This window comes from Myotis daubentonii, chromosome 1 (genome assembly GCF_963259705.1).
Source record: "Myotis daubentonii chromosome 1, mMyoDau2.1, whole genome shotgun sequence".
Taxonomy (NCBI): Eukaryota; Metazoa; Chordata; class Mammalia; order Chiroptera; family Vespertilionidae; genus Myotis; species Myotis daubentonii.
The window spans coordinates 218,222,026-218,245,878 of NC_081840.1; the positions used below are offsets into that span (position 1 = coordinate 218,222,026).

The window sequence follows — 23,853 nt, forward strand, 5'->3', positions numbered from 1 at the left end:
AAAAATCTAGGAGCTTTGTTCATAGCAACATAAATTTATATTAAGTGAATTATGTTATAAATATCCAAATGGCCCTTGGCAGAAAAAAGGTCCCCTGCCCTTGCACTAGACCCTTGATTCTCAAATATCTAAGTCTAAGGATCCTCTTAAAAATTATTAAGACTCTAAGAATGCTCTAAGAATGCTTTTGTTTATATGGAGTACATCCATTGATATTTACAGCAATTGAAATTAAAACAAATTAAGCCTGTTTGCTTTTTAGTATGGCAATTTCTCAAAAAAAAAAAAAATTACCATATGATTCAGCAATTCCAACTCTGGGTATATACTCAAAAGAACTGAAAGCAGGGACTCAAACACATCTTTGTACACTCATGTTCATAGCAGTATTATTATAATAGCTGAAATATGGAAGCAACCCAAGTGTCCATAGTTTACCTAAGGTTTGGATAAACAAACTAGTACATACATACAATGCAACCGAATACTATTTGGCCTTTAAAAAGAAAGAAAATTCTGAAACATTTAAAACACTGATGTGCCTTGAGGACATTATAAGTAAAACTAGAGGCCCAGTGCACAAAATTCCTGCACAGGTAGGGTTCCCAGGTCGGGCAGGTGATTAGGGCTGAACGGGGCCTTCTGGCTGCTGTCTGGGGCCTGCCTCCATTCCACACCACCCCCTGGTGGTCAGCACACGTCATAGAGAGTGGTCAAATTCCCAGTCTCCTGGTTGAACTCCTGAGGGGACACTTTGCATATTAGCCTTTTATATACTAGTATATAGATAAGCCAGTTGGAAAAAAAAAAAAAACATAGCAGGTCATCAAAAAACTTCGTTTCATTTTATGCCATTTCATTATAACATTGATGAGATGCCATAGGAAGTTAACTCTTGTTTATACCAATTAGCCTAAATTGGTTTCATTATATGTCATTTCACTTAAAGTCACAGAACCTATCCATGATGTTAAGTGAGGACTTACTGTGCCATATGATTCCACTTATAATAAGGTGAATCAAATTCATAGACGCAGAAAGCAGAATGGGATGATGAAAAAGTTCTGGAGAAGGATGGTGGTGATGGATGCATGACAATGTGAATGTACTTAATGCCACTGAAAAACATACATTTAAAAATGGTTAAAATGCCCTAGCTGGTTTTGCTCAGTGGATGGAGCATCAGCTTGTGGACTGAACGAACTGGAGGGTCCCAGGTTTGATTTCTGTCACGGGCACATACCTTGGTTGCAAGCTCACTCCCAGGTCTGGGTGTGCGCTAGAGGCAACCAATAGATGTGTCTCTCACACACATCAATGTTTTTCTCTCTCTATCTCTCCCCCTCCCTTCCACTCTCTCTAAAAATCAATGAAAAAAATATTCTCAGTTGAGGATTAACAACAAAGAAAGGTTAAAATGGAAAGCTTATGTATGTTTTACCACAATAAAAATTATTGGACTCTTAAAATAGCAATATAAATCCATTCATTATTTTTTGTATGTGTTGTTTTCCTCACTCGAGGGTATTTCTCCATTGATTTCTAGAGAGTGTGGAAGACAGATGGAAAGACAGGAGAGAAATATCGATGTGACAGAAACACATCAATGGGTTGCCTCCTGCATGAGCCCTGGCCAGAGCCCAGGCTGGGAGGAGCCTGCAACCAAGGTACGTGCCCTTGACCAGAATAGAACTCACGACCCTTGGGTCCACAGGCCAACGCTCTATTCCACGGATGTGGTGAGCCGATATATGGTTAAGCCTCGGACTGACCTGTTGGCAAAGTCACAAACAGGTCTTCCGAGTCTTAAACAAACCAATCTGAGAGGTGGCCGCTGATTTACATGCGCTGTCATTTAAAAAATAAAAATGGGGGAATTTGCCGGAAGCCAGTCCACCCTTGCTGCTTGACACAGTCACTGCAGAGAAGAAACATCTGCACAACTTATGTTTCAAGGGACCTGGCATACTGTTAATATGGTTTGCTCCCCCTCTTAGCGCTATGTGTTTTAAACAGGACCACCTCCCCGAGAAAGGTTGTTTCCCTGAGTTAGGGATTAATAGGACTAAGGAAGAGAATAAATCAGTAAATCCCCCTAGTGTTACAGAAATACCATGTACTACTTATGAAGAACTTGGACTAAGACTTGGCAAGAAATTTGGGACTTGTTGGGCCCACATCCCAAGGGGTCTGCCCACCAGGGAAAGCACCAAAGCCTATACCCCTGGAGATCCACAGACACAGGGAAGTCCCAAGGAAGGCAAGCAGAGAGGCTGGGAGGATATAACCTTTACTGGGTAGGATAATCTCCTTCAGTCACTTCCTTGTAGCCTATCAGTAGAGCAGTGACCTTGGAATAGCCCTTGTAATGGAACACAGAGATTAACCTAGACAGGATTAAACTCAACAAAACTAGATAGAGACAGGATTTTTGGCAAAGGTCAGATAAGAAACAAGGAACTGTAGAATGTTACCCAAAACATACCATGATGTAATTATAGAGGCATGCTTATAGGATCAAATGGTATAAATACAGATGTAATAGGACAATAAAAAAATAACCTGGCTATGATGATCAACTGAACGCTCCCTCTGTGTTATTCCTTCTTTGCCGACTCCGTCCACACCTTGGGGAACCCCTGGACCTGCTGGGGCTGGACCCCAACACACTGAGCCAAACTGGCTAGGGCCATTCATTATTAACATAAAATATTTTTATTTAAAAAAATAAAACACCCTGTATTTTCAGAAATAAAACTTAACGAGAAAAAGAGGCACTGTCTTAGATTTTTGCAAACCTGATATTTGGCTTAATAAAAGGCAGCTGGATTCTGCAATATTCTGTGATAGTCCAACCCACCATGTCGTTTCCATTGATACATGTGAAAAAAAAAAATCAGTGTCACACAGATTGTAACTGGAAAAGGGGAGGGTAATGTAATATCCTTTTCTAATAATGTTGATATTCTCCTTTGATAGTACACCAAAATTTGACAAGTAGTAGTTTCAATTAGTTGCCATTTTGAATTTGGTTATCAATAAACTTCATATTTTATTATATAAACATGTATTATAGATCTGCCTTACACTTTGAATCAATCTCCTATTTATACATAATTTTGTAACATTAAACATTGATCATTTCAAATATATTAACTAAGAGATTCAGTGGACACATTTCATTAAACAATATCAAAAATTAGCATTCTTTAACATCACCATCAATATAATCAAAGTCTTTAAATATTGGGAAGCCATCAAGTTCACAGTGGTGAACACAAGCTTTATAGAATCTAATTTTTATTTAAAGCATGAATTTTATCATTGGTAACACATAATGGTTTTCTTTGAAATGAGGCTCACTTTATTCATTTAGAGAAAACATCTGCAAGTCAACAATAGCTTGTCAATCACTCTGAAGTAAAAACGGTGTTTCAGTAAAAAAAAAATAAAGCAGTCCCACTTGTAACTCAATGAATTAATTGCAGGCGTGCTTTTCCTCTTTTTTTGTGTGATTAATCACTATGCTTTCATTATGTTCAATTTGTAACAATGAAATTGGGGGTCACCACAACATGAGGAACTGTAGTAAAGGGTCGCAGCATTAGGAAGGTTTATCTCTTAGAAACTGGTCTAAGGTTTATTTCTACCTCAGTTTCTGGCTCCTTACCCAGGCTGGCCCTCGTCCGGGCTTGGGCAGGAGGCAACCAACTGATGTGTTTCTCTCACATCGATATTTCTGTCTTTTCTTCTCTCTCCCACTCTTTCTAAACATCAATGGGAAAATATCCTCGGGTGAGGATTAAAAAAAACAAAGGTGGGTAACTTGGTCAGAAGGTCAAATCTGCAAGCTTCTCCTCCCAGGGGGTCTGGAATGAATGTCCCTTTTTTTGTTTTTTAATATATTTTATTGATTTTTTACAGAGAGGAAGGGAGAGGGATACAGAGAAACATCGATGAGAGAGAAACATGGATCAGCTGCCTCTTGCACACCCCCTACTGGGGATGTGCCTGCAGCCAAGGTACATGCCCTTGACTGGAACCCTTCAGTCCGCAGGCCGACGCTCTATCCACTGAGCCAAACCAGTCAGGGCCAGAATGAATGTCCTTGAGCATCTCCAGGAAGGCCTGCGGGGATGGTGCCTCCACATTCTGGAAGGTGTTCTGGACTCTGCCCAACAGGACGAAGTATTTCAGCTCCAGCCAGATGAACCCCAAGTGGTTCTCATCGAACAGGATGAAGACTCCAGGGAAGCGCCTGGTGTAGGCGAAGCCAGGTAAGGTAACAGTAATAGTGTCCACGCCATAGAAACACATCCTGCAGGTGCGGGGGTAGATCTGGTCTCTTGAGCGCACGCCCACAGGCAGAACAAATGGGACAGGCTGCTCCTCCAAAGCTGCAGCCCCGGACTCCCCCACGCTGGGCTGGGCAGGGCTCTGCCAGCCATGGCCCTGGCTGTCCTCAGTCCCGTCTTCTTGCTGCTGCTGCTGCTCCCGGATCACCTGCTCGTCAATCTCCTGGACCACGCGGGAGAGCTCATTGAAGTTGCGGAAGAATTCGCCATCTGGCAGCTGGATGCGGCGCATGAGGTGGATCTCTAACGTCCCGATGGAGTCTCCCGTGATCTTCGTGACCCTGGCATACTTCCCATGGAAGCTGAGCATGGCAACCTTTAGGCCGAAGGCATCGTAGTTGCCTTGGAAGAGGCCGGGCCTGATGAGGTCGTCCGGGTGGCGCGGCGGGAGGTAGAGGCGGCGGTAGGCCAGGCAGTCATATTGATAGCTGTCCTCCCGCACCGGCACCAGTCCCAGCGTCAGCACCAGCCCCCGTTTTTTCCTAAGTTTCGCTGTTAAATCCTTTCGGTGGTCTGTCTTGTTGCACTGGAGGGTGAGCCTGTCCTTCTGAATCTGCACGTGGCGGCTGTGGGGCCTGCTGATGCGGCCTTCCATGCACTTCACCTTGGCTGATTTCCTCTCCTTCAGGCGAATTCTGAACGAGGGCTTGAACTGAAGTGGAGCATCCACATGGGTGTTAAGGGAAGGCCCGTACGTCCAACCAGTAATGCATAAGCCGTCCACCACGACACTCAGCAGTGTTCTATAGTCCTCGGTATCTAGCTGCCACAATCCCAAAATGTGTCTGTACGGGTGGAGCAGCTTCGCATAGACTTCTCGATAAGACAAACCCCTCCTCTCCAGGTTCGGCAAGTTTGCACGAACGCCATACTCCACCCGGCAGCGCCGTCTCCAGATGCTGTCGATGTGCAGGATGTGGTGGAATTTGGTGCAGGCCTGGGCCAGGCTGGGCAGGTCGGTGCCAGGGAGCCAGGCGAAGATCTCCACCAGCATCTCCACAGGCAGGTCCTGCAGAGAGCAGTGCAGGGGCGGCATGGGGCTCGCGATTCCTCCACTCCCCGCACAGCACCGTGCTGCCGCGTCCGCCTCTACTTGCTTTTCTTCCCGGGCCGGGGCCGGCTTGCCCTCAGCCGCTGCTGTCTCAGCTGGGCCCTGGCACTGCTGACGACACCAACATCCCCGCGAAGAGCCCATGCTGCAGAGACCAGCGCACTCCTCCATGTCTCGACGCATAACAGCCACCACTGGTGGGCTGCTGTGCCTCAGCCGGGCTTTAAGCTGGCTGTTCCCGCCCCAGAATCCAGCCACGCCCCCCAGGGCCTAGCCACGCCCCCTCAGAGAGGAGCCAATTGTAGGACTTTATTTTTTTTTTAATTAAATCTTTATTGTTCAGATTATTACAGTTGTTCCTCTTTCCCCCCCATAACTCCCCTCCTCCCATTTCCCGCCCCACCCTCCGCCCTCACTCCCCACCCACTGTCCTCATCCATAAGTGCACGATTTTTGTCCAGTCTCTTCCCGCATCTCCCACACCCCTTTGCCCACCCCCCCCCCCAAGAATAGTCAGTCCATTCCCTTTCTATGTCCCTGATTCTATTATAATCACCAGATTATTTGTTCACTTGATTCTTAGATTCACTTGTTGATAGATGCATGTTTGTTGTTCATAATTTGTATCTTTACCTTTTTCTTCTTCTTCCTCTTCTAAAAGGATACCTTTCAGCATTTCATATAATACTGGTTTGGTGGTGATGAACTCCTTTAGCTTTTCCTTATCTGTGAAGCTCTTTATCTGACCTTCAATTCTGAATGATAGCTTTGCTGGATAAAGTAATCTTGGTTGTAGGTTCTTGGCATTCATCACTTTGAATATTTCTTGCCACTCCCTTCTGGCCTGCAAAGTTTCTGTTGAGAAATCAGCTGACAGTCGTATGGGTACTCCCTTGTAGGTAACTGAGTTTCTTTCTCTTGCTGCTTTTAGGATTCTCTCTTTGTCTTTTGCTCTTGGCATTTTAATTATGATGTGTCTTGGTGTGGTCCTCTTTGGATTCCTTTTGTTTGGGGTTCTCTGCGCTTACTGGACTTACAAGTCTATTTCTTTCACCAGGTGGGGGAAGTTTTCTGTCATTATTTCTTCAAATAGGTTTTCAATATCTTGCTCTCTCTCATCTTCTGGCACCCCTATAATTCTGATGTTGGTATGCTTGAAGCTGTCCCAGAGGCTCCTTACACTATTTTCGGATTCTTTTTTCATTTTGCTTTTCCAGTTGGGTGTTTCTTGCTTCTTCGCATTTCAAATCTTTGACTTGATTCTTGCGCTCCTCTGGTCTGCTGTTGGGTGTCTGTATAATACTCTTTATTTCAGTCAGTGTATGCTTAATTTCTAGTTGGTTCTTTATCCCAACATCGAGGGTCTCATTAGATTTCTTGAGGATCTCACTACATTTATCGGCAGTTTCTAGAAAATTATTGAAAGACCTTAAAATTGTGGTTTTTAGCTCTATATCCTCCATTTCTGTCATGTTTCTTTGTCTCGGCATTTTTTATGCTTTCTTGGTGTGCCCCCTTGTGGTCTTTGTGCACAGTCTTGTTGTAGTTAAGCCTTGATTGTTGTCGGCAATACTGGGGGTGATTTGACCTCCAGGCCAACTGGCTATGAGAGTCAGCTGTGTCTGCAGTGGGAGAACTTCTGTGCTGGACCTCTAGGGTGGTGCTAATCTAGCGTTTGCCTGAGGCTATCCGGCAAATGGCTCTGCGCAGGGCTTGGGCGGGGCGGGTCCCTGGGGATCTACAGGGCGGGCTGGAGCGAGCAGTTATGGCTGCTCTCAGTTCCATCCCTAGGGGCTCTGCCTCACAGAGTCCCAGCAACCACTGCAAACCTCGGAGAGAAAGCTGCCTTCGAGTTCCAACGGAAGCCAGACAGTCCCGCTTCTCCCGTTTGAGTCTGGGTCCCTAGAGACTCGCCTGGATCTGGAGCTCAGAGTCTGAAACTCCCTCCCGATTGAAAACAACTGCTCCCTCCACCACCAGCCTGCTCCACGCACACTCCGCACCTTAGTATTTCACTTCAGCACTGCGCCTCCTCTGAGTCTGGGTATGATATTCTCTTTCCTCCTAGTTGTAGAATTTCCACTCAGCCAGCCTTCCTGTGGTTCTGGATGATATCCATTCCATCTTTTAGTTGTATTTTTGATTGGTTGTTCGAGGCAGCAATCTCCGACGTTAACCTATGCCGCCATCTTGGTTTCTAATCTCCATCTTCCAATTGTAGGACTTTAGCAACACTTCCAAAGAAACCCATACCCATTAACAGTTGCCTCCCTTTTTCAGTGCCCCCTCCCTGTCCTCCAGCCCTAGCCCCAGGCAGTCACTAATCTGCATTCTGTATGGATATGCCTCCAGGGATATGCCTATGCGGGCAGGGAACATTTCACATAAATGCAGTTATAATAGCTGGTCTTTTGTGACTGGCTTCTTTCACTTAGCATAACATTTTAAAGTTTTATGTATACTATATTCTAGTGTATGGGTATACCACATTTTGTTTACCCATTCATTAGTTGATGAATACCTGGGTTGTTTCCAGTTTGAGGCTCTTATGGATAACGCTGCTATGAACATTGTGTACAAGTTTTTTGTGTGAACATGTTTCCATTTCTTTTGTGTATGTACCTAGAAGTGGAACTTCTGGGTCATCTGGTAACTCTATGCTTAGAATACTGAGGAACTGCCAAAAATGTTTTCCAATGTGGCCCCACTATCTTACATTTCCACCAATGTACAAGGGGTCCAATTTTTAAACATTCTCATGAATGCTTTTTAAAAAAACATAGCCATCCTAGTGAGTGTTGAGTGGTATTTTATTATAGTTTAGAGCAGAGTTATTGACTGTAGGTTGACTTGACCTTGAACTCCATAAGGGAAATCTCTTCTATGGTCAGCCTTCACCCAGCCTCTGCCAAATCTCTCAGGCTCGTGGTAGGAACGGGCTTCTACATGTGAGCAAGGATGGACTTGAGTTCTTCACTTTCAGTTGACCTTGAGCTCTTCACTCTCAAGTGACTAACCTTGCTAGTTCCTTTGGTGAATGGATGCCCTCAGAAAAAAGTTCACAGGATCTGCCCACTATGAACATAATTTTCCTATGGGCTGAGACGGCTAGTAAAGAGGTTCAATCATCTTTTCTCTCCCAGGATTGAGAGAGCCAGACACACCACTGCCCTAGGAAGAAATCTGTGTAGGAAGGTCACAGGCAGGTCCATATATCAAAGGAGAGACAGAGGTTGCTGCTATGGTGAGAGTGAAAAAAAATAGAATATTGGGGGATTAGTTATGGTTATGGGAAATACTAATTCTGCTCTGTTAAACATGATTGCCTTGTGTTGGTTCAAGAAAGGACATTCTGACCTGGCTAGGAGTTGTATGCCCCTGGGACCTGGAAGTCAATCTTAAACCAGGGAGTCAGCCTTGGAATGTGGCCCATTCTCATTCAAGAACAGCCTATTGTCATGGAAAGATTAACAACCTTGTTGCCCAAAGAATGGAGTCCCACCCCAGCCTCCTACTTCCCCATTCCTGTAATCCCTACTTCCCCATTCCTGTAATCCCTACTTCCCCATGTAATCTTTGTTTTACCACATATAAACAGCTGGCTTATAGGGGGCTGCAAAGCAGATTTTTGTGGATGACCTGTTGTTCTCCCATTCTTCTGGCATTATAGGAATAAACGCTCATATATGATTCAACCCTGTCTCGGATGAATTGGCTCAAGTAGTGACCGGCAGCCCAGACCCTTTGATTGTCCTGTTACACTATCTCTGAGCCTTTTCCCGTGCTGTTCTATCTGCTTACACAGCTCTCCCACTCCATTCACCACCCAAACCTCTACCATTGTGCTGGGCCTCACCTACTAATGGCACATGATCTTGGTCAGGAAGCATCCTGTGAAACCCCAGGACTTGCCAAGTGCCTCTCCCTGGTATTTACAAAGCACCATAGGCTTAAGTGCCCATCAGTAGATGAGTTGCTAAAAAAGTTGTGCTACATTTATACCATGGAATACTGTGCAGCAGTAAAAAAGAACAATCTCTTACCCTTTGAGGTAGCATGGAGGGACTTGGAGAGTATCAGGCTAAGTGAAAGACGCAGTCAGAGAAAGACAATATCACATGATTTCACACAAATGTGGAAGATAATTAACAAAATAAACTGATCCAGAGGCATGGAAGCATGGAACAGAGTCTGCTTTTCCTCTTGAAAAACATCTTATTTCAATATATAGCAGAAGTGCCTTATACATACTTTCCATTTTCTCAAACAGAATATTAAAAAAAATATTTTCAAGAAATTAGATTTAATAAAACTAATAATTGTTTGCTGTTTCATCAAGGACACTAAAATAAAACTGGCTTCTTCTTTTACTATAAATGTGTGGCGATGAAGAATATAGTGACTACTAGTACATTTTGGTACCAGGTCCCTGATTGGTGCTAAGACACCAGCAACTAACCCACTGCCATTGTTTTTTTACCATCAGCACAAATGTTAGCACAGTGAAATTTTTTTTTTTTAAAAAAAGGTATCATTGTATTATACATTATATATCTTATGTACTATCCTATGTAATCTAATAATAGACAAACATGGTAATTGACCGTACTATGCTTCCCATCAGCTAATCAGGGCGATATGCGAATTAACTGCCAACACAGATGGCGGTTAATCACCAACAAAGATGGCAGTTAATTTGCATACGTAGGTGCAATGCTGGGAGGTGAAAGGGGAAGGACGGAAGAAGCCGCCTACCGCTGATGGTGATCAGAAACCCAGGTGGCAGGCAAGAGCCGGGAGGCAGGGCAAAGGTGGCTCCACAGGCTGCCTTTGCCCTGCCCCCCGGCCTATGATCGGAGAACTGGGGCCGCCTTTGCCCAGCCGGTGATCAGAGAAGCCAGGCGGGGCAGGGAAGAGGTGGACGCCAGCAGCCGCCTCTTCCCTGCCCCCCTACCCCCGCCCCCCGCCCCCCCGCCGGTGTTCAGAGAAGAACCTGTATATTTTTTTCAAAGTTCCTATATTTTTAATAATTTCTTGACATGGTAAAAGAATTTTACATTATGATCCAAGGGTGGTGGGGTGAAGAGAAGGAGCAGAAGAACAATCCAAGAAACAGAAAGGGAAAAAGAAATGCATGGTGGAAGGGATATGAAGGGTGGGTAGGGGCATTGCCCAACTAAAATGCAATTGGTTTGTCACTGAGTACTATTCATGGGAAGACAGCATCCTGACTCCTTCTCTATACAGCATATTGGGAGTAAAAATGATGCATCCAGGTAGAAATATGATTAGGGGTTGGAAGACAGACAGGGAAAGAAGAAGTCAGAAATAGATACTGAGAGAGTCACCGGCTGGCTGGCTGCAAATACTGACTCTCCAGTAGAGATAGAATAAAAAAGTGGGGGATATCTCTGGAAGATTCAAGAGATAGGGGGCAATTCTTCTGTGGTTTTGACTTGCCCAGCAGATTTCCACATACACACATGTACACGCCTATGTTTGCATGCACGCACATATACACATAACTGACTATCCCCCCTGGAAGCACAGAAGAAGAAGAAGCTGCCAAAACAAGAAGCTGCCCACCTTTGGTCCAGGCACCAGCACCTGCGGCTGGCTGCAGCCCAGGAGACGGACAAGGCACCTGCCTGAGGTCCCAGGCTGCAGCCACCTGAAGAAGCTGCCAGCCTTGTGGTCCAGGGCGCCAGTGCCTGTGGCCAAGGAAATAGGTTCCCTCTTCTCCTACTGCAGTCATTACTTCAGTATTCCCCTTCTGAATCTCTCTCCTGTGCTGCAACCCAACTCCACTTTTCATCGGAAGGATACGGAACAGAGAGAGCAGTGTTAAAAGCTTATATTTTTAAGCGGGTAAGGTTGGTACTTAAACATATACATGGAAAACTAGAGTCCTTAAGGTAACAAGGGCTACAAAGGACAGGGACAGCACATGATCTATTATATCCAGCAATCCACATGGGGACTGAAAACTTTGCAATGATGACAATTAGTGAAGATATGGATCAACTAAAATAGTTGACAGGGACAATTCTTCCATCTTTGAAAATATCTACATCAAATCTGTTTAAATAGATTTTCATCTGCATAATATAACACATTCTGACAAGACCACCACCACCACCAATGTGGTCAGTGTTGTGCCGATAAATGTTTAATAATTGAGGGCCACCCCCCCCCCCCCGGCAAGTGCACAAATTTTTGTGCACCGGGCTACTACTTTTATATAAAATACTTTTAACCTGAAAGGATCCTATAGACCACCAGGAATTCACAGATCATACTTTGAGAATCACTCTACTAGACTATAGGCATCTGGAGGACAAGTGTCTTCCATCTCTGTACCAAGTTCCAGCACAATAGCTATCACATAGTAAGTTCTTCATAAACACGTATTTAATGAATGTATTTGCACTACAGATTGCTTAGATCTACACCAGCAAAACTCCATGGAAAACTCAAAATGAACAAGACCTTATCCTTGTTCTCTGGAAGTTTTACTCTGAAAAAGGAAAGAGCCGATTTAAAAAAAAGAAAAGAAAGAAAGAAAACTAACTCCACTATAAGAAAGAAAATGTTACAACAGAGGTATCATTCATAGAGAAAGGAACAATTCATTCAAATGCAAGAAACTGGAAAGGGGAGCAAAGAAGTATAGGCTGTGTGGGCGGACTGAGCATGGGAACGGGGATGCTCTTGTGCACTGACAGTGTGTGGAACAGCACAAGGTCCAATCGAATGTGGGAAGGAATAAAGAGGAGCATGAACCTGATCACTGTCCTCTATTCCTATCTATCCTGATCACCCATGTCAGATTAATGCTCCTAAAAACTACTTTCATGTCTCCACTCTCCTCAAAATACCCCAATGACCCCATTCAATGCCTATAGAATAAAGGCAAATTTATTTTAGCATTTACAATCCTCTAAAAGCCTAGTTCCACCCCACCTATATAATCTCTCTCTCTCTCTCTCTCTCTGGAAGTACCCCACCACAGAAACCCTTTGCTCAGCCTGACTGCTGTTGCTATATTGGGAATGCATTCCCATCTTTTCACCTTGAGTGCCATCCAAGACTTCTTCTTCCCCAGCCTTTTCCTTTCAACATATCCATACCTTAGTATATGCCTATTCATTTGCATTCTTCTTTCAATAATTAACTGGACACTTCCTATGTTCCAGTTGTTGGGTATAAAAAGAAAGACAAGACATAGTCCTCCCTCACTCTTGAGGAACTCACAATGTACTGAAGAACATAAACAAAAAACAAAGAGAGAAAAGTGTGATCAATCCCCAAACATTCTTTTATCATTAACATAATTTTGGACTTCATCTATTTTCTGTTAAGAGCCCATCACCACCGCAGAAGAGGGACTCGTTAACGACAATGAGATACCATCTCACACCTGTCAGAATGGCTATCATCAACAAATCGACAAACAACAGTGCTGGCGAGGATGTGGAGAAAAAGGAACCCTCGTGCACTGATGGTGGAGATGCAGGCTGGTGCAGCCATTGTGGAAAACAGTATGGAGTTTCCTCAAAAAATTAAAAATGGAACTCCCATTTGACCCAGTAATCCCACTTCTGATATCCCAAGAAATCAGAAACACTGATCAGAAAGGACACATGCACCCCTATGTTCATAGCATCACAATTTACAATAGCTAAGATTTGGAAACAGCCTAAATGCCCATCAGCAGATGAGAGAATTAGAAAATTGTGGTACATCTACACAATGGAATACTACGCTTCTGTAAATAAGAAAGAACTCTTTCCATTTACAATAGCATGAATGGACCTGGAGAACATTATGCTAAGTAAAATAAGCCAGTCAGAGAAAGAAAAATATCACATGATCTCACTCATTTATGGAATATAATGAACATAAACTGATGAACAAAAATAGATCCAGAGACTTCGAACAGTCTGTCAATCCTCAAAGAGAAGGTAGGGGAGGGTGGGAGTGGGGGGTAAGAGATCAACCGAAGGACTTGTATGCATGCATATAAGCATAACCAGTGGACACAGACACTACAGAGGTGGGGGCATATGCTGGGGGGTGGGAGTGACCAAAGGGGAAAATGGAGACATATGTAATACTTTAAACAATAAATAATTTTTTTTAAAAAAACATATTGAATTGGATATTCCCATTGCTTCCTAATAGTTTTGGTTCTTTCTAAAATTGTAGACAAGATTTGTTTCTGTAATCCTAGTAGTCCGGGTAGACATGCATTACAGCCAGGAATGAGTTTTGGTTTCCGATTGGGAAGTCTGGCTCTGTGCGAGCTGACCATGCCTTCTACTCAATCTGTGTTATGTAATTGGAGCCCTGCTCCGGTTTCTCTCACCTGAGGATGGAGCCCTCACTGGCTTTCTTTTGCTGACACCCCCACGCTGGCCCACTTCTCTGCCAGCACTGGCTGTCTTATCCTCCCCTTATGCCACAGCTTCACTTCTTAGCCTCTTTTCATAACCTATTTTGTGCCTGAAACAGTCTAAACTTCTCCTTTACTAATCAATCGTTTCCCTCTCATTTCAAGTTGGCCTTGCCTAATTCAAGAATCTGACATGACCGTCTCTAAGTAACTCATGGCTGAAATAAAACACGAAGAGATATCTTACTCACACAAAGCAAACCTACATTTTAATAGGTATCTTATCCCTCAAGTACATAAATTCTATGAAGACAGGGGGTTACTTATTTTGAAATCCTGTACACCATCATCCACTTCTTCACTGTCTTACTTTCCAGGATTAAAGGGTATGACAGCAGTTAAGGTAGATATGGGTAAGACTAATACCACTTCCAGATTCACACCAAACTCAATCTGAGTCCCTGAATTATTCATATAAATATATATCCCAGCTGCACTAGTCCAATCAGGAGCTCCCCCTAGTGTTTGCCAATCCCCACCTTCGAGAGAAAAAAGAAAAACAGATGATAGAAAGCTTTAATCATGGCACAGGCTTTTAAATACCAATATATGTTCTATCTATCCATGCCTTACATAAAATATCTTTAATTAAAATCGATTTAATTAAATCCATTTAATTTGCATTTTCCTAAAATAAATAATAAAGGTCATTTTCTTTTCTCTTTTTATGATCTCTAAATTCTGGTACAAATTTCTGGTAATGAAGAATACAAAAACAGTATTTGAGATACAATCTCATAAGATTTTTAGTAGAGACACTAGCCTTGAGATGCTCTTGGGTTCTAGACTTATGACAACATCCTATCATTTATATTATTTCTTCCCTCTCCAAAACCTATCTTCTTTCAGATTCCTTCCTTTCACAATTCTATTATTTATAATAATAATCCGAACAACAAGACCTATTCAATATTTAATGGAATGGAAATAACATTTGAGGTTTTACACAACATCCATTTTAAGTACAAATAATGCATGATACAAAGTAATAATGCTGATTTGGTGCTAGGCATCTAATGTGGGTTTAGGCTATTATCCTAGTGTCTAGAGAGGATGAGTGAGCAAATGTAATTTTAAGATGCAGGTTGACTTCATAATAAAGTAACTCAAGAAACTTAGAAAAAAACAAAAACACAACATAACACCTTTCTAGAACCACAAAAATCCATGTTATCACCCTAATATCTTAAATAATTTAACTTCAATAAATAAAAGGATACATTAAAATAAAGTCAATGTTTAATCATAATACTAAAAGAGAAGCAATAGTAGGGAAAAGGGTCTAAAACCATTTATATTGGTTTAGAAAGGTGCTGTGTGGTTTTATTTTTCTAATTAATTTGGGCCACACTGCTCTAGACCCTCTGGGTAGACACAAACAGACAAAATGGAAGCAGTTCAGAAAATGCCCTCTAGATTAAAATTTTAAAGGCATGTAAAAAATAAGCAGCCAGATGTATAAAAGTATGTTATCAAAGCTGGTTGTAAAGTTGCCTTTAAGAGTTAGTTGATTTATATTGAACTAGAGGCCTGGTGCATGAAATTCATGCACTGGGTTTGTGCGTGGGGGCGGGGGTCCCTCAGCCTGGCCTGCAACCTCTCACAGTCCGGGACCCCTTGGGGGATGTCCACCTGCCGGCTTAGGCCCAATCCCTCCGGGCCTAAGCCAGCACTCAGACATCCCTCTCTCAGTCCAGGACCCCTTGTTCCTTACCGCCTGCCTGCACTTGCCAGCTGAGCCCAGTTTCTGGCTGAGTGGAGGGGGAGGGAGGAGGAAGGGGAGTAAGGGGGGGAGTGCTGCTCAACCAGAAGCTGGCTTGCTGCTCCTTAGCACTGGCCCCGCCACCCACCCACTGGTTGGGGGGGGGGGAGGTATAATCGGGAGCCGGGCCGGACGGGGGAGGGGTCAGAGGAGGTTGAGGCACTGTGGTTGCACCCTATCCTGTCTCTGCAAGGTGCTGGGACCGTGCATCCCCCTCTCCCGCCACCTCTGTGGTAGGGGGGTGCACCGGGACCACTGTGGCTGGCCTGGTGGCGCAGGCTCACCGGCCCTGCCCCCTGCCCACTGGTCATTCAGGAAGGTCATTCTTGCCTCAGCCTTTGCAGCCCTGGCTTCATCCGGAAGGTCGTCTGGAAGGATGTCCGGCTGTCTGGTCTAATTAGCATATTAGTTCTTTATTATATAGGATGTCTGAGCCAATGGATACAAATTAAGGCAAAGTTGTTATCACATTTGTTTTCCAAGTCCAAAACTGCACTACTTTTAAAAGATCTGTAATTATATTTTTATGAATCTATAATAGTACAGGTCTGTTAATTCTTTATCTTAAGAACTAGTCAAATACATGTTTTGAGTCTCCTTACATTGTTTTATCTTTCTATTTCCTTGCCCTACTTTTTTACTAACTGTTAAATGTTATAGGTGTAGATACATAATCCTTTATTTGAAATTCCAGAATCTAAAGAGCTTTGAAAACCAGTTTTTGTCTAATTGAATTGTGCCAAAATCTGCCCTGATTTGAACTCATTTGATGGCAAAATCTGATCTGACCTGAATTGACATGAGATTATTTATAGCTCTTATTTATCACACCAAGTATGAAAATTCATACATTTTGCCACATAAATATTAATCTATGTAATTACTGGGTGCTGAAAGACGTTGGTAGAGATATTAAAGAACATACAGGATATGCATAAATTACCTTTCTAAAATTTGAAAAACATCTGAATTTTGAGAGCTTGTTTGGAGGTTCTAGCAGGGGAGCGCAGCTACTCGTATACCCTTGACCGAAGACCAGTCCTCTCCGCGGGGGGGGGGGGGGGGGGGGGGGGGGGGGAAGGTCGTCCTCTTCGAACGAGCGCGCAGCTTCGGGAGGGACGCACATGGATCGGTGAGGGAGGAGGGGGACACCCGCCTAGCCAGCCAGATCAGCCGAATCAACCCTGGCGATCAATGGGGTGACAGATGTCGCAGCCAGATCGCCCTCACATCCGAAAAACATCTGAATTTTGAAACACATCTGGCCCCTGGTTTTTGATAAGGTATTGTCGACTTGTACTTATTTTTAACACTATCATCTCTACATGAAGGTGGTACTTTATCTTATTCACTGTTGTATGCCCTGGGCCTAGAATTGTGCCTGAGGTAACAAATACCCTTAAAACACAATAATAAAAAAAACATACAATTTTAAAAGGGGCAAACAATCTGAACAGACATCTCACCAAAGAAGACATACAGATGGCAAATGAATATATAAAAAGATGCTTAGGTGCATGTTATTAACCAAAAAACTTATACGCATATGTGCATAACCCATGGACACAAACCATAATATGGTGAAGGCCTGGGGCTGGGGTGGGGTAGAGGTGATCAGTGGGGGGGAAAAAGAGGACATCTGTAATACTTTCAACAATAAAGATAAATTTAAAAAACAGAAACAAAACAAAAGAAATTTCAAATTAAAACAACAGTGAGATATTACAACATACCTATTAGAATAGCTAAAACCTAAAACAGCAAATGCGGTGAGGATGTGGAGTAACAGAAACGCTCATTCATTGCTGGGAATGCAAAATGGTACAGCCACATTGGAAGACACATTGTCAGCTTCTGATGAATCAGTTAATCATAGTCTTAGCCATATAATCCAGCAACCACCCCCTTGATATTTTCCCAACTAAGCTGAAATGTATGTTGATTAAAAAAAAAAAATCTACACAGGAATTTTTATAGCAGTTGTCTTCATAACTGCCAAAACTTGGAAGCAATTGACATCCTTCAATAGGTGAACTTATAAGCAAACTGATACATCCACACGAAAAATATTATTCAGCAAAAAACAAAACAAAACAAAAAAACACCCATATAGAAGAACTTAATGTATATTACTAAGTGAAAGAAGCCAGCTTGAAAAAGCTACATGCTGTATGACCCCAAGTATATGACATTCTTAAAGGCAAAACTATAGTGACAGTAAAAAAAGAAATCACTGGTTGCCTGGGTCTTAGGAAAAGAGAAGAATGAGTAGGTAGGAGCACAGAAGATTTTCAGACAGTGAAACTATTCTGTAAGACAATGGAATAGCGGACACATGACATTATACATTTGTCAAAACCCACAGAGCTACACAACATAAAAAGTGAACCCTGATGTAAATTAAGGACTTTAACAATAATGTATCAAGATTGGTTCACTAATTGCAACAAATGTACCACATTACACAAGATGTTAATAACAGGGGAAACTGCTCAAGGGGAAAGGGGATGTGTGGGAACTCTATACCTTCTGATCAATTTTTTCTGTAAACCTAAAACTATTCTAAATAATAAAGTCTACTAATAGAAAAATAAACCTCCCCAAAGAAAATGAAGCCTGAGACACAAGCTTCATTGGAGAATTCCTCCAAGCATTTAAGGGGGGGGGGGGGGAACACACCACAACAACCTCATAACAACCTTTCAGCAAATAGAAAGTAAAAAAAAGAGGGAACACTTTCCTATTCATTTTATCAGGCCAGCATAACCTTGATATGACACTTGTCAAAGACATTACTAAAAAGGAAAATTACAGACCAATCTTTCTCGTAGGCATAGATGCAATCTTTAAACACTTACTAATAGAGTTTTGATAATGCATAGCATGTAGAAAGCCAGTACAAGATGTGTCGCTCCCATCCTACCAAATGAGAAAAAGTGGTATAATCTACAAAATCATAATTGTTGAACCCACCAGAAAATTGAAGATGTAAGACTATCCAGTGAACTAAATTCCAAAGAGTAACAAGCCCCTCCAAGGACAGAGGGGACCCTAAATGTTTGACAGAGAACAGGAGGAAAAGAAGGCTACCCTACAGAAGCGAGGAAGAAGAATTTGGCTAAGAATTCAGCCATGACAGATTAGAGGTGGGCTAGCATGTCAGTTTAGAATAACTGGGAGCTCAGAACTCAAGGGGGAGTCACACTCCCTTGCATGCTCTTTCCCATGGGTCTACACCAGGTGTCCACACGAAAGACGGAGGGCAGAGCATGGAGCTGCAGAGAGCCCCCTTCGGTGGCACAGGTGTGCACGAAGGGACAGGCTGCCACTGCAGAACAAGCATGAGACCATGCTACCTCGCCCAAACTCTCCTCTCATGTGAGGAAAACGCCTTAAACCTCTAGGGGAGAATTCAGAAACCAAAACCACTCTGAAGACAAGGCGATAATTCACTGCTTCTGGGAGTAAGGCAGATGCAAAAACCATCTTCCTCACGGAAAGGTAAGGGAAACTTTGGGCCCAGGATCCCACACCAGGCTGAAGCAGAGGTCAGCCAGCACTAGGGAGGGGCAGGGATCTCTCTGTCACCCATGATCTGCCACGGATACAAGGCAGAATTTGGCTGCACAGGGAGAAGAGGAAGGCACACTGAGGAAGACCTACCCCGACGTACATGGACCCGGCCAGGGCCAGGAGAACTAGAACACCTGTACCTACCGTGAGCTCAGGAGGGTAACAGACGGCAGACTACTGCCGGGGAAGGGATAAGAGCATGGAGAGAGGCTTCCCTCTGTGCACAGGCAAGCAGGGACAGGGTCACAGAAACACAGGAAACCCCTCCAATGCCCCCAGAATCCTTTCTAAGGACAAAGTGTATAGCAGCCCACCAAATCTGAAGCCTGTGGTACAACGGGAGCTAATGGCAGTGATAATAAAACGTCTGTCGGTGTTGACTGACGCCTCTTCCTAGTAAGATACAGCACACTTGAACAAAATGGTCTATGTGACCTCATTGACATTTATAGAAAAGTCAGAGCAGAACACTCATGCCTTTCAAGTACACATTCAACCAGAGAAATAGCCCAAATAGCCCTGCATATATTTTAAAAATTAGATTTTTTATTAAAAATGTTCCTACAAAGAGAACTCCAGGCCCTAATGACTTTACCCGGAACTCAACCAGTCATTTAAGGAAGAAATAATATTAATTCTACACGAATTCTTCCAGAAAATAGGAGAGAAGGGAACACTGCCCAACTCGATTTCTGAGTTCAGCATTAACTAATAGAAAAACTTGACGAAGATGTTAAAATAAAACTACAAACCAATATTCTTATGAAAATATTCACATCTTCAACAAAATATTAGGAAATTAAATCAAGATATATATAAAAATAATAATAATGTATTGTAACCAAGTGAAATTCATCTCTGGAATGCAAAAAACAATCAGTGTTGTTCACCATATTAACATATTAAAAATAAAAATCACATTGAGAATCTCTACATGTACAAGAAAGGTACTTAACAAAATTCAACATCCATTCATAATAAAACTCTCAGAAAAACAGGAATAAGAAAGAGTTTCTTCAACCTAATAAAAAAGTATCTATACAGCATTGTACTGGAAGCAGTAGCCAGTATAACAAGGCAAGAAAAATAAAAAATAAAAACATATATATTGAAAAGGAAAATTGTCTTTGTTCACATATGAAATATATACTTGAAAACTCATAGCAATATACAAAAGAGGAACTATAATAAATAAGTTTAGTAAGGCTGCAGGATACATAGCAAATAGACACATATCTATTGTATTTCTACATACTAACAAGAAACAATTGGAAATTGAAATGAGAAAAAAATCAGCATTTATAATGGCATAAAAATAGGGGAAAATCTTAAAATATGTGCAAGATTTGTATATTGAACTGTAAAAACACCAATAATAGAAAATAAAGATATAAATAAATGAAGAGATAAAGTATATTCATGGGCCAGAAAATTCAATATTGTTAAGAGGTCATTTCTCCCCAAACTGATTTATACATTCAACAAAACCCCAATCCAAAATCCAGGAAGATTTTTTGTAGTAATTTATAAAATAATTATAAATTTTATATGGCAAAGCAAATGACATAGAATAAACAAAACAGTTTTTAAAAAGAACAAAGTTGGAGGACTAATTACCTGATTTCAAGACTTACTATAAAGTTACAAAAATAAAAAATGTAGCATTAGCATACTGGTAAACAAACAGGGCAATGGAACAGAATAGAGAGCCAGACAGAGTCCTCTGTGTGCATGTGTGTACTAAAGGAATTTTCAACAAAGGTGTCAAGGAAATCGGCAAATAAGCAATAGAAATAGGTGTGGTATTGGGCATCTACGTGAAAAAAAAAAGCTTTACATAGTAACATACACAAAAATGAACTGAAAATGGATCACAGATCTAAATTTAGAGCTAAAACTATAAACTGCTACAACAAAACAGGAAAAAGATTCTTAGGTAAGGCACAAAAAGCACAAATCATAAAAGAAATTGATAAAAACATATGTCATCAAAATTAAAATGTTTTGCTATTTGAAAGACCCAGTTAAGAAAATGAAAAGATAAGCCACAGACTGGGAGAAAATATTTGCAAGAGGAGTATCTGATAAAGGACTTGTGTCCTTTATATAAAGAATCCTTACAATTCAACAATGAGAGAACAAACTATTTTTTAATGGGCAAAGGATTTGAACAGATTACTTCACCAAAGAAGATATAAGCATGATAACATGCTTGATATCATTGGTATTAGGAAAGGCAATTAAAGTCTCAATGGGATATCATTACTCTCCTACCAGAACATTGTAATTAATAAATAAAAATTAATTAATAAAAAAACTGACATCAGTATTAGCAAGGATGCAGAGCAACTGAAACTCTCATAATTGCTGGTGGAACTGCAAAATGCTACAGCCACTTTGGAAAAGTCTGGCAGATTCTTATAGAATTACACATATACTTATCATACAACTTAGCAATTCTACTCCTAGGTATTTATCCCAGAGAAAAGAAAAATATTCAAACAAAACCCTATACCAGAATGTTTGTATCAGATTTATTTATAATCTCTATAACCAGAAACAACCCATAAGTTCATAACTGAGGATGCCCAGCAATCAATGAACGGATAAACAAAGCATAGCCTATCCAAACAATGAAATATTACTCAGCAATACAAAGGAACAGAACATATATGGGAACCAGACCTATCGGGGTATACAGATATCTAATCAGTACGCCGTACACCTTATACTAATACTAGAGGCCCAGTGCACAAAATTTGGGCACAGGTAGGGTACCTAGAGGCTGCCAGCCAGGCCTTCCTTCGTTCTGCGCCGCCCCCTGGTGGTCAGCGCACCTCATCACAAGCGATCAAACTCCCAGTGCGTCCAGCTCCTGAGGGGACACTTTGCATATTAGGCTTTTATATATGTAAATAATACTGTATGTCAACTGTCATTGAAAATTAAAAACAATTTTTTTTCCCAAAAGAAACTGAACTACCGAAATACCAACAACATAAATGAGTCACAAAAGCATGATTCTAGCCCTAACCGGGTTGGCTCAGTGGATAGAGCATCAGCCTGCAGACTCAAGGGTACCAGGTTCGATTCTGGTCAAGGGCATGTACCTTCGTTGTGGGCACATCCCCAGTGGGGAGTGTGCAGGAGGCAGCTGATTGATGTTTCTCTCTCATTGATGTTTCTAACTCTCTATCCCTCTCCCCTCCTCTCTGTAAAAAAATCAATAAAATATATATATTTTTTTAAAGCATGATTCTAAATGACAGAAACCACGCACAAAAATTTACATACTGTATAATTCCATTTACATTGCATTCACACATACACAAAGAACCCAGCACATTGGGAAAATGCTCAATAAATGCGAGGTGGATGGGTAGAGGGAGGATGACTGCAGGGAGGGTAGAGGCAAGGAGGTGAGTGATGCTAAGGCAAAAAAAAAACCCACATTTAGAACAGAAAAAGTGAGGGAAGGTGTGGTCCAAAGACCTAAGGTGATTCCAACAGTTTAAAATATTAAACCCTGTGAAGGACGATACGATGAATAAATGGCTTTAGCGATCCTATGTCCTAAGGAAGGCATGATGCGCCCCACCCTCCTTCAAACATCTATTACCCCACGCGCGAGGCTCTGCGTCGGGACCTGGAAGAGAGGGTTTTCCGCGCACAGGAGCGGAGGTGCAGAGACCAGAGGCGGCTGCAGCCGGGGTCCGAGGGGCTCCCACAGAACGGGAGGCATCGCCACAGCCCCGGCCCCATCCCTTCCCGCCCGCCTCACTTACCCAGGCCTGACGTTCCAGCTGAGCGTACAAACTGGAGCCCTTGAGTTTTTGGACTATCTGAGCGATACTGAGAGACAGATCCGACTCCTCCTGCCACATTTCCCCTGCCCTAGCCCGCCAGGCGGCGGGGACAGGCCGCCGGCGCGGAGACAACGGGCTATGGGGTCCCGCTCAAGGCTAGTGACACTTCTCCCGGACCTTATTACGCTGGGACGCCTCAGCGGGCGTTACCAGGCAACCGCTCGGCGTTCGTCCGTTCCTCTCTGGTGCCCCCCCGCGCCTGACGGCCCCAGCACCTGCGTTCCGAGTGCAGAAACGGCACCAGAGGGTAGATCTTCATCGCTTTGTTCCTGCTTAGTCTGTGGTTGAAAGGCGAGAAGAGCTCTTTCCTCCGGAGTCACAGCGCCTCCGAGGCACAAGGAGAACTCGGAGAGTTGCTTATTCTTGTGTTTTATTATACAGGATCCTTCCTCTCCCACCTTCCCATCTCTGCAGAAACGGGCCGTGCACACACAGACATGCAAATTACTTGCAAGAATAATCAGGCTCTGACCATAGCGATGTGAACTTGGGCGAGGTGCTTAAATTTCAGAACTCAGTTTCTGCCTCTCTAAAATAATACAAGCTAAATTGACGTTTCTCTCTCGTCAATGTTTCTAGCTCTCTATCCCTCTCCCTTTCTGTAAAAAATCAATAAAATATATTTTAAAAATAAAATAAAATAATACATGCCCAGTTCACAGATGCTGTGATTAGCTGAAGTAACAATTGTAAAGCTGTCTAGCACTATACTTAGCTCTCCCTCTTATTTGCATTTCTCCTGCTTCTATTCTCTGTGGTTTTATGCCAGGAATAAACAAACAAGGTCTTCT

The 23,853-nt window shown here is 42.5% G+C and overlaps 2 protein-coding genes across 5 annotated transcripts in view; both read right to left on the minus strand.

Moving 5' to 3' along the window:
• Window positions 1-23,214, minus strand: part of TBC1D19 (TBC1 domain family member 19) — a 118,640-nt gene extending 95,426 nt beyond the window's left edge. For 3 of the 4 annotated variants that reach the window (XM_059673879.1, XM_059673869.1, XM_059673860.1), the window contains exon 1: window positions 22,982-23,214. In XM_059673879.1, the coding sequence (XP_059529862.1) occupies window positions 22,982-23,080 (99 nt within the window). In that variant the 5' untranslated portion in view covers window positions 23,081-23,214. The remainder of the gene's footprint in view (window positions 1-22,981) is intronic. The other variant, XM_059673890.1, reaches the window with a different exon arrangement.
• LOC132213917 (F-box only protein 31-like) lies at window positions 1,724-5,595 on the minus strand. The gene is made up of 2 exons (XM_059660798.1): window positions 4,085-5,595; window positions 1,724-1,772 (listed from the first exon to the last, which is right to left on the minus strand). Exons 1-2 carry the CDS (start codon window positions 5,587-5,589, stop codon window positions 1,724-1,726), a joined length of 1,554 nt encoding a protein of 517 aa, XP_059516781.1. The 5' UTR covers window positions 5,590-5,595.
• Window positions 23,215-23,853: the final 639 nt, after the last annotated feature.

Coding starts and splice junctions, on each gene's coding strand:
- LOC132213917 (XM_059660798.1), bottom strand. CDS start 5,589: ATGCGTCGAGACATGGAGGAGTGCGCTGGTCTCTGCAGCATGGGCTCT. Junction 1,773..4,084: donor ATTCATTCTGGCCCTGACTG/GTTTGGCTCAGT, acceptor CTTTGCCAACAG/GTCAGTCCGAGGCTTAACCA.